General features: G+C 38.8%; 2 protein-coding genes across 2 annotated transcripts in view; one reads left to right on the top strand and one right to left on the bottom strand.

Moving 5' to 3' along the window:
• Positions 1 to 239: 239 nt before the first annotated feature.
• On the bottom strand, positions 240 to 2,917 carry LOC147170287 (high mobility group protein B2-like). The gene is made up of 5 exons (XM_086082399.1): positions 2,790 to 2,917; positions 1,833 to 2,001; positions 1,497 to 1,645; positions 1,254 to 1,428; positions 240 to 1,181 (listed from the first exon to the last, which is right to left on the bottom strand). Exons 2-5 carry the CDS (start codon positions 1,977 to 1,979, stop codon positions 1,011 to 1,013), a joined length of 642 nt encoding a protein of 213 aa, XP_085938525.1. The 5' UTR covers positions 1,980 to 2,001; positions 2,790 to 2,917; the 3' UTR covers positions 240 to 1,010.
• A 1,732-nt stretch (positions 2,918 to 4,649) lies between these two features.
• Positions 4,650 to 9,408, top strand: part of pmm2 (phosphomannomutase 2) — a 5,762-nt gene continuing 1,003 nt past the window's right edge. Inside the window, exons 1-7 of the mRNA XM_086082704.1 lie at positions 4,650 to 4,799; positions 5,745 to 5,856; positions 6,168 to 6,244; positions 6,338 to 6,429; positions 6,552 to 6,651; positions 8,298 to 8,373; positions 8,432 to 8,547. Coding sequence (XP_085938830.1) covers positions 4,725 to 4,799; positions 5,745 to 5,856; positions 6,168 to 6,244; positions 6,338 to 6,429; positions 6,552 to 6,651; positions 8,298 to 8,373; positions 8,432 to 8,547 — 648 coding nt within the window. The 5' untranslated portion in view covers positions 4,650 to 4,724. The remainder of the gene's footprint in view (positions 4,800 to 5,744; positions 5,857 to 6,167; positions 6,245 to 6,337; positions 6,430 to 6,551; positions 6,652 to 8,297; positions 8,374 to 8,431; positions 8,548 to 9,408) is intronic.

Below are 9,408 nucleotides of genomic sequence, written 5' to 3'. Positions count from 1 at the left end.
AAGTGACTCCCACTGACATCGAAGGACCCAGCAGGCTACTGCTAAGCTACTTGCAAATTGGTTATCACAACGTCAAAAACATTTTAGTACTTGCCTTCAGCAATTTATGTACAAGTCGTTTGCATGGCAAAGCTTAACTGAAAGGGATTTAATCATGGCACAGGAGCAAGTATCCAGAGTATGTTTTGAAAATTACATCAGTGGTACTACTTATGGAGTGGAGAAATAAGTCACATAACTAACCAATATACAAAAGTTTATTACAACAAAAACATTTCTATATGAAGGTTTTAACATTAAAATGGCTGCATGTTTTTAAAGGGCAAGTCAAGAAATAAATGCTCTTTACAATGTTTTAACAGTCTGATTAGAGTTTGTGGAATATGAATTAAGCAGAATCCATTTGTGTTGCCAGTTTGCCACTTGCTGTGGACAAACATCACAATACACAAAGGCTCGGGGAACAACAGTCAGGGCTCACCCGTTCAACAGCAAGTGGCAGAACAGCAGCCAGACATAAAACTGGTGGATTTTGCGGCTTTATCCGTATTCTACAATCAGAATATGTTTAGACTAGCGGTGGCGCAAACATGCAAATAATTTGTGACTACTGCACTTTCAAGTCAACTAGAAGTCTGAGTAAAATGACAGTGAACGAACAGCACCACTAAACAAACCTAAGCAGTGCTTGAAGAAGCAAAAACATTTCCTTAAAACCTTGCTGATGCATTGCCATCCAGTGACCCAAGACCAGGTTAAGTCCTTCAATATGGTACAACAAACCAAAACCCTTTTAATATAGCAACAAGGATCTAAACAAATAAGGGGACTAATTGAGAGGGGGGGAAAATACAACTAAATCCCTGAATTTAACAAGGAATAACAGGTCTGATCACCCGAAGAAGTTGATCAACAGGGACAGCAGGCTATACGGTTTGAACACCCACACAAAAACTTTTTTTTTTTAGCTTAATGCATTGCAAACATTACATGCATAACAAGCCCCTTGCTTAATCATCATCGTCGTCGTCGTCATCGTCGTCGTCATCCTCTTCATCATCATCATCATCATCATCATCATCCTCATCAACTGGTTGGGCTTTCTTGGGCCTACCTGGGCCACTCTTCTTGCCAGCATCAGTTTTCCCTGAGCTGCCTGTTGCTCTGTAAGCGGCAACATCCTGGGAATGATAAATTTTGGGTGATGCATTGTATTTCACCACATTTGAACAATGCAAAAGAAATGGTAATACCTTCTCATATTTCTCCTTCAATTTGGCAGCTTTAGCCTCATATGGACCCTTGTCTTTAGGAGTCTGTGAGGACCACAACCCTCCAAGCTTCTTGGCAATGTCACCAATTGAGATACCAGGGTTCTCCTCCTTGATCCTGGGTCGGTGGTCCGAGCAGAAGACAAAGAAGGCAGAGCTAGAGAAAAGGAGATAATGTTAACACAAACACTCACACTGATACAATTTGCACTTTGTTTCACTTACGGAGGTCTTTTGGGGGCATTAGGGTCCTTCTTCTTCTTTCCTTTTTGTGCACCTTTCGGAGGGATGTAACCTTTCATCTCCCTGTCATACCGGACCTTGTCATTCTTGGCCAGCTCCTCAAACTTCTGCTTTTCCTTGCCAGACACCGTCTACACACAAAGATAAAAATAATGTTATAGGCTCAATGCACTGAACACAAGTTATTTACAACACACCATGTATACATTTTGAATTTAAAGAATTAAATAGTACAATAAATTACTACTTATCTTAACAGTTCCATGAGAAATGTAGTGTTATATGCATAACCAAAACCACCAAGGAAGCACTTTTTACCTTCCATCTTTCAGAGCACTTCTTTGAAAACTCTGCAAATCCCACACTGGTTCCTGGGTGCTTCTTCTTGTGCTCCTCACGGCAGGTCGCCACAAAGAAGGCATAAGATGAGGTTTTGCCTCTGGGCTTATTTGGATCCTTTGTCATGGCTGCTTTTTTTTTTAATTATCTAAGGATGGATGAAAGTCAAACTTATAGGAGTGAAATTTAGAAGGGAATAAGACGCTAAAATGCCATTTACTAAGTAAAACCGTAAATAACATTATGTAGGGGGAAGTTGTATGCTATTAATAAATGCAGCTAGGGAGTAGAACTTACTGTTAGTATTGAACAATCATGCCATACAATAAACGACACAGGCGCTGAAAGATGCTTCATGGCCTTAATCGGCTTTCTGCTTCGAAGGGGGGGAAAAAGACCAGACTCCATTTTGTATCTTCCCGCCGAAACTTAACTTGACAAAAACTTAACAAAGTGGCCGAGAAACGCCCTATATCGACCGACACGACGTGTTTCGGTTCGTTAAACGCTGCATATCACTAACGTTTAGAGCCCAAAAGGAAGCGCGGCCCTTCGAGTCAGTTAGTTTCGAAAGTTGGACGCGCGGCCATCGTGCAAAGCTGTTACCCAAATGGCGTTTGAGCTGTAGTTGTTTACCAAGAAGCGGACGGCCTACGCAGTATGTTACTCAATAACAAATCTGCTTGTGTAAAACAAATTCTACATCGGCATTAACATACAACACTTACTTTAAAATTTACGTCGGGCAGTTTAACATATTTAAATATCCAAAATGTTCGTTGGTATAAGATATTCCTCGAGACAAAGACATGGACATCGTATACTTCTAATGATCGCCAACAAACGGCTTAGACCACCCAACACAAAACAACGAACATAAAAGGTGTATTTCAAAATAAAAATAAAACGGGGGGGGGGGGGGCAGCGGGCACTTACCTGCTACCAGTTTAGCCAAGCTGCAACGAACTAAAGACAGTACAAAACCTAGCGGTTTTGTCACGGTGTGCGACGCCACACTAACTTGCTTTGAAGTACTTGTATAACTCCTCCCCACTAGCAACGGATTGGTCAGATCCGATCGTTTCAATTTGAACCCACAGGACGAGAGAGAAAGGTAATATTTGATTGGTCAGAATAGCAAGGGCGAAAATATCAGTACGTATGACTTGTCTGAATACTGATTGGTCCGTCACGGGTTTTAAACACATGGCGCAAAAGAGTCTTTGTTCGAACTTTAAAAAAAATTAAAAAAAATAAAGGAAGAAGAAGCTCAGTTGTTGAGCTTCGTTTAGATGTGACAAAATAACAGTAGATAGATAGATAGATAGATAGATAGATAGATAGATAGATAGATAGATAGATAGATAGATAGATAGATAGATAGATAGATAGATAGATAGATAGATAGATAGATAGATAGATAGATAGATAGATAGATAGATAGATAGATAGATAGATAGATAGATAGATAGATAGATAGATAGATAGATAGATAGATAGATAGATAGATAGATAGATAGATAGATAGATAGATAGATAGATAGATAGATAGATAGATAGATAGATGTTAGGCACACAGAGTCAAAAACAGAATGTATGATGAACTTGTCTAGTGACAGAAATTACAATATTAACCTGCTTTAACCAGGCATGCAAATTATTTGTATGTCAAATAGCAGAATTCAGACTGAAAGTGTTGATAGACTAAATATTTTTATTTTTACGTTATGCCACAAAGAAAGTCATAAGGAAATTGCAGCAATGTTTTCTTAAATTTCCGTTATTCAATGATGATGATGCTTTATTACAAACTCAAAGTCCAAACACAAACAAGCCAACTCCACAATCTAAAAAAACAAGAGTAAAACACACACACACACACGCACACAAGGTAATATTAATATACACAAAGAAGCATCGTATAAATGCAAACAGTACCAATGTTTCCGGAACTTTTTTTTGTATTTTTTACATTTCACTTTCCTACACATTACAGACTTAACGTTACAAAACAAAGCTAATGGTTCATTTTCCATTGAAACCACGACTGGTACACAGTACGGGGGCGCTGTTAACATTTCACGCCGTCCACCAAGGCAAAAAAACAAAAACAAAGAAGAATGCTAACACTCACACGACATGCCTCTTTTATTATACATGTCTACGGCGACGCTAAAGCTAGTAGGGGCAAATACGTCCGCGTTTTCCATATGCGTGGACGGCAAAGAAATTGAAAGAATGCTGGCACATTGTACTGAATTGCAAAACGTTGCCCAAAATGCCTTACGATTACGAAAAGGGACATGGGAATGAATTAATTCCTTCCCAGTGTATTAAAATAGAGTCATTCAAATTTTCCAGTATTAATAGCAAACGTTTAGGCATTGACTACAAACTAAACCTCACGAAAATCGGTTGAAAATAAGGACGTTACCATGATTTAATTTCAACATTGATCCGTATTAACTTTAGTGGGAATGTCGCCTCAGCCAACATGGCCGCTACGTCGGCACGTCGGTTATATGTGCTGCTACAGCTCACTGAGTGCTTTTGAAATTCTCAGATATAAATAGTCTCAAATACGGCAGATTTATAGAGAAATTGCAATACGTACTAACTTGGGGGGAAATAATAGGAGTAAAATATAAAATATGATATAAAATAACCCTTATTATTCTTTAAATTGGTGAAATTTGTAAAAGTACTGAGATAAACCCGAGGGAATAGGTTATTAATCTGGACAATGCAAGTAAACAATGAGAATCAACGGTTAAAATCGGTTCAATTTTAGTACATCCCCACTCCAGTCTGGTAGGTGGCAGTAACGCACCGGCACACTGGATTGGGTAGTGAAGAAAACTGCGAGACAAGATGGATGATGGCTTTGTGGACTCCAACACTCTCTGCCTATTTGATGTTGACGGGACCCTGACAGCTGCGAGACAGGTAGACAATACATGGGAGAGTAAAAGTGCGTGTCCTCAGATAAATGGACTCCCGGGTCTGCCTCCACGGTGCTCTTAAAATCACGTCAGCCCTCCTTTAATTTTGAATGCTCAGCATTAGTTTCTCAGTTTCCCAACCTTTATTGGGATTAAATAATAATAATTATTATTATTATAATTAAAAAAAAAAAATCTCACGGGACATCACCAATTCAAAATGTGTCCGAACGTGTGAAAACTAAACAAATTTTGATCGGGCCTCAATTTCCTCACAAATTGCTTAGTGTGAACACAAAGTTTAGTTTGTGGGTGGCGTGGTGAAGTGGTCGTGTCGCAACCATGAGGTTGTGGGTTCAATTCAGATTGAACGTGGTGCCATTGTCACCGCACGTCCTCCAAAAAGTGTAATTGATAAGCGACCACATAGGCTGGCTCAGGGTAGTACCGGTGCAACGGAGAAGGGCCTTTTGGGGCTACCTGGTGCTTGCGGGCACCATGTTAGTGATCCCTGTCGTAGATGGTTCTGGAGTCAAAATGTTCCTTTGGCCAGTGCAGTGAACACATCAAGCACACCTAATTGATGACATATTGATGCAGTAGACAGATTACTGGTGCTCAGGGAGCACTAAATGTAGTTGGGTGTCTTGCTAACATCACCTGGCAACTCACCCCAACTATATTCATTCATTTGAGTTTTCAACGTCAATTAATGGTAAACTGTGTTTAAAGGTGGAGAACATGTGGGATGTAAAAAATATAACAGTTTTTGCAAGTGGGCTTTAAATACTTAAATATATTTCTTTGAAAAGTATACATGACTTTTTATGACCTATATAAAGAATTCTGAACAACCTGTTCATAAAGAGAGTTGTGTGTAGTAGCTGTATATTTTTATGGCTGCTATGCTATTTATGTTTGTGCTCTTGTATCATTTGTGTGCTTTCAGCCTGTAACTGCGGAAATGGCCACTTTTATTGAGAAGTTGAAGACTAGGGTTTGTGTCGGTGTAGTAGGGGGGTCGGACCTCAACAAAATCAAAGAGCAACTGGGAGATGATGGTGAGACACACAAGCGTCATGAAGCAGTGTTTTTCAAACATAGACTAGGTGCCCACAACATTGTTACTACTTGCACAGTCGAATGACATACAATATAATAAATGCATCATAGGACACTCTTGAAAGATACACAGGCCGTTATTTTGTATCTTATTTGTAAGTGTACTGTAGTTTGCATTGGTGCAGGGTTGCACTGCATCCTGCTGGACTGAGATGTGTGATTTATAATGACAACAAACTAATGCTTTATAGACTTGTATAGTTCATTTTGGTAATACTGTACTTATCCCCCTGTCTTTGTCTGCAAACAGTGATCCAGAAACTGGACTATGTATTTGCAGAGAATGGTCTTGTTGCCTATAAGGAGGGACAATTACTATCTATTCAGGTAAGACATTGTCCTCATCAGCTTCTTAAGCCTACTGGATATTGATGCTCAGTATCCTGACTATCAAAATGTCACTACTTTATCTATCTTTAGTCTATCCAGGCCCATATGGGAGAAGAGCTATTACAAGAATTTATCAATTTCTGCCTCAACTACTTGTCCAAGATCAAACTTCCCAAGAAGAGGTATTATCATTTCATGCTTGTTGTCATCCGCATTTTCTTTTTCGTTATGTCTCATTTGAAAGTGTGAAATATTCAGTTAGGTTGAAATTTGTTGTTGTGTTTTATTCATTCTTTCCTGGCAGGGGTACATTCATTGAATTTCGTAATGGCATGTTGAACGTCTCCCCAATTGGACGCAGCTGTACTATGGAGGAACGCAAAGAGTTCTATGAGCTGGACCAGGTAACACCTGTGCACTCATTCTGAGAATACCATTTCATTCCATTTATTTAGGCACATATCAAAAACACTTATAAACACAACAAAACAAATGTAGTTGTAACACGTTTGGTTTATAAAAAAAATTAATAAAAAAAACATGCCAGGGAAAGCCCCAAAAACCCTCAAGGGGCTTGACAAGTAGGGCTCCCTTTGGTCAGTGTTTAAGACACCATAAAACCCACTGGGTTAAAAGGCGCAGTCGCAGTTACGGGTGCTATTTCTGCATTTAAACCATCAGCGCATGCATGCTAAAACATAAGGTAGTACTGCTGAAAATTGTTAAATTAGTTAAGTATCCCTTTAATATTGAAGCGCATTGCTGTGTTTTTTTGTGACAAGGAAGTTTAAAACCTTGAACATTTTTGGTTGGAGATGCAGAGCTGGCTAAGGATAAGAAAGCTGTTAAACTGCTTTCCCTGCAGCTGAAGAGGTTTAATTTATTTTAATGCCCTTAAAGCTACTGAACGCAGAAAATTCAATTTTCAATCGCTACTGCCACCTGTTGATGCAAAATGAAACTGCACACTTCACATTCACAATGCGTACATGTCACAACCGCAGAGGGCGGGAAATTCGAACCCGAATCCAGTCTGAACACTTGGCCAGAGGCTTGCAAGAGTACCCATTGTGAACAGTTAAGGTGTTATTCTACTAATTAGAAGATGTTTCCATCATAAATGATCAAATAATAAAAAGGCTATTGGAAAGATATTTTTGGGTAAATTGTTACAAAGAGCATCTTTAATGTAGCTTTTTTTTTTTTTAATTCTTTGATTTATCTTGCATTGTTGTCTTTATGTATGCTGCATGGCTCTTTATACAAGATATAGACTTGTTTGGCTGGTTTGAATTATTAAATGCCTGTGTTGTTTGGGAAGATAAAGTACTACATAAAAAGCATTACAGTGCAATCCAGTAGTTGTTTGTTCAATAAAAAAAAAAACTAAGTCTAATAGCGTCTTGTATTGGTGGAAAGTTGTTACTGCAGTCACTCATGTCTTGTCAGGGGTGATGATATGTTTGACAACCCTAAATCTTAACTTAATGATCACCCAAAAAAAAAAATAATAATAATAATTTTACTACATCTGTTAAGGACAGCAACCTTAACATTTTGGCACTATCATCTCCTTCACCTGTTTTACACAGAGGTCCTGTACTAAAAAAAATACTGCAAAATATGCACATTTCTGATAGCCTTATCAGAAGAATTATGTTAGCCACCTTTGCATTTTTGACAGAAACCAACAATGGAGAGTAATTGCTGCACTATGTACATGTATTCATGTTGACAGTTAAGAGTCGTTGGAGTAATGCGTCTCCACTGGTCACATTAAATGTACCGTATAATTCTTTCTTCTCGTGATGGTGAGTGGCACACAGACAGCAATGGCGCCGTGTTCCACCATTAAAGAATGAATGTGCTGTCCATTTGCACGTATTCATTCGATACATGTTTCACTGTTCAGAGGTGATGATAAATATTTCATTTTCATCCATAGTTGTGTTAAGCTAGCTCCCATATAAAGCGTCTGGACTCATTTCAGTACGCAAATGCAAAAGGTATAAAGACTGCCTGTAGCTTTTGTGTTTTCTGACCCCAACAGAGAGAAAGAATCCGAGAGAAGTTTGTGTCCGTTTTGAAGGAGCAGTTCAAAGGAAAAGGATTGTCGTTTTCCATCGGTGAGTCATTAACGTTTAGAATACCATTCCCTGTTTGTTACTGTTGCTTTCTCTGCAGGAGGGCAGATCAGTTTCGATGTGTTCCCTGACGGTTGGGATAAAAGATATTGCCTAGGGATCATTGAGAAGGACAACTACTCAACCATTCACTTCTTTGGTGACAAAACAAAACCTGTGAGTATGCCACACTTGTGTTCTGTCCTCTATCTTTTTTCACAATTCACTCACGATGTACTCCCGCATGAAGCATACCTTCAGGCCCTTTACAAAGTATCAGTAAAAGCTTCCATCGTTAACTGTTTAACTGCAGGCCCTGATTCGCTAGCTAACAGACGATCAGACTCGGAGTGATCAAAATGTCATGACAGTCCGAATCAACATGTCCCGAAAGCACCCGCCAGACACTTCGCCAACGGCTACATTACGACAAGTGTTTGTTGCATGAATCAGATGGTGCATACCCAAGGCCCGGCCACTTCCCGACTCCCGATTGGTGTATGATAGAGGCCTTAAAACACCCGAAACAGCAGTGAGCCATTGGTTACAATGGCTTTCGTTTCTCGGCGCAGTTTATGTGAAAAAAATTTTGTTTCCTTTTCTAAACGATGATAAGCCCCCATAGTATTAAAAAAAAAAAAAAAACTCTTGCACATGTGCAAGGACAGTAGAACATTTAAGAAAAAAATATAGTAAAATAAGAAAATTATTACTTCAAATAAGCAAAATTATCTGCCAACAGAACAAGAACATTTTACTTAAATTTACTTGTAAGAATTTGAAAAATAAGAAAATAATAGGCCCATATCAACCACAGCGGTCTTGAAAATAGTATTTTTAGACTAAAAACAAGTCATATTGAATTTTTGAAGTTCTAATCTATAGAACTATTTTCTTAAAATATGTTCATGTTCATTTACGGTTGGCCAATTTAGCCTGAGTGTCAAGCAGGTAGATAACAGGTTCTGTTTTATTGTCTTTGACGCAGTCAGGGATTTAACCTACAATCTCCTAGTTTGAGGGCAGACACTCTACCAC

The sequence above is a fragment of the Leptonotus elevatus genome, chromosome 8, assembly GCF_054856555.1.
Source record: "Leptonotus elevatus isolate MCC_2025b chromosome 8, RoL_Lele_1.0, whole genome shotgun sequence".
NCBI classification, from domain to species: Eukaryota; Metazoa; Chordata; class Actinopteri; order Syngnathiformes; family Syngnathidae; genus Leptonotus; species Leptonotus elevatus.
This window is presented reverse-complemented; position numbering and strand designations above follow the sequence as displayed.

Excerpts from the sequence above, each read along its gene's own strand:
- LOC147170287 (XM_086082399.1), bottom strand. The coding sequence starts at position 1,979 with ATGACAAAGGATCCAAATAAGCCCAGAGGCAAAACCTCATCTTATGCC. Across the intron at positions 1,429-1,496 it reads AATGCCCCCAAAAGACCTCC|CTCTGCCTTCTTTGTCTTCT; the intron begins GTAAGTGAAACA and ends CCTTTTCTCTAG. Across the intron at positions 1,182-1,253 it reads TGAAGGAGAAATATGAGAAG|GATGTTGCCGCTTACAGAGC; the intron begins GTATTACCATTT and ends TATCATTCCCAG.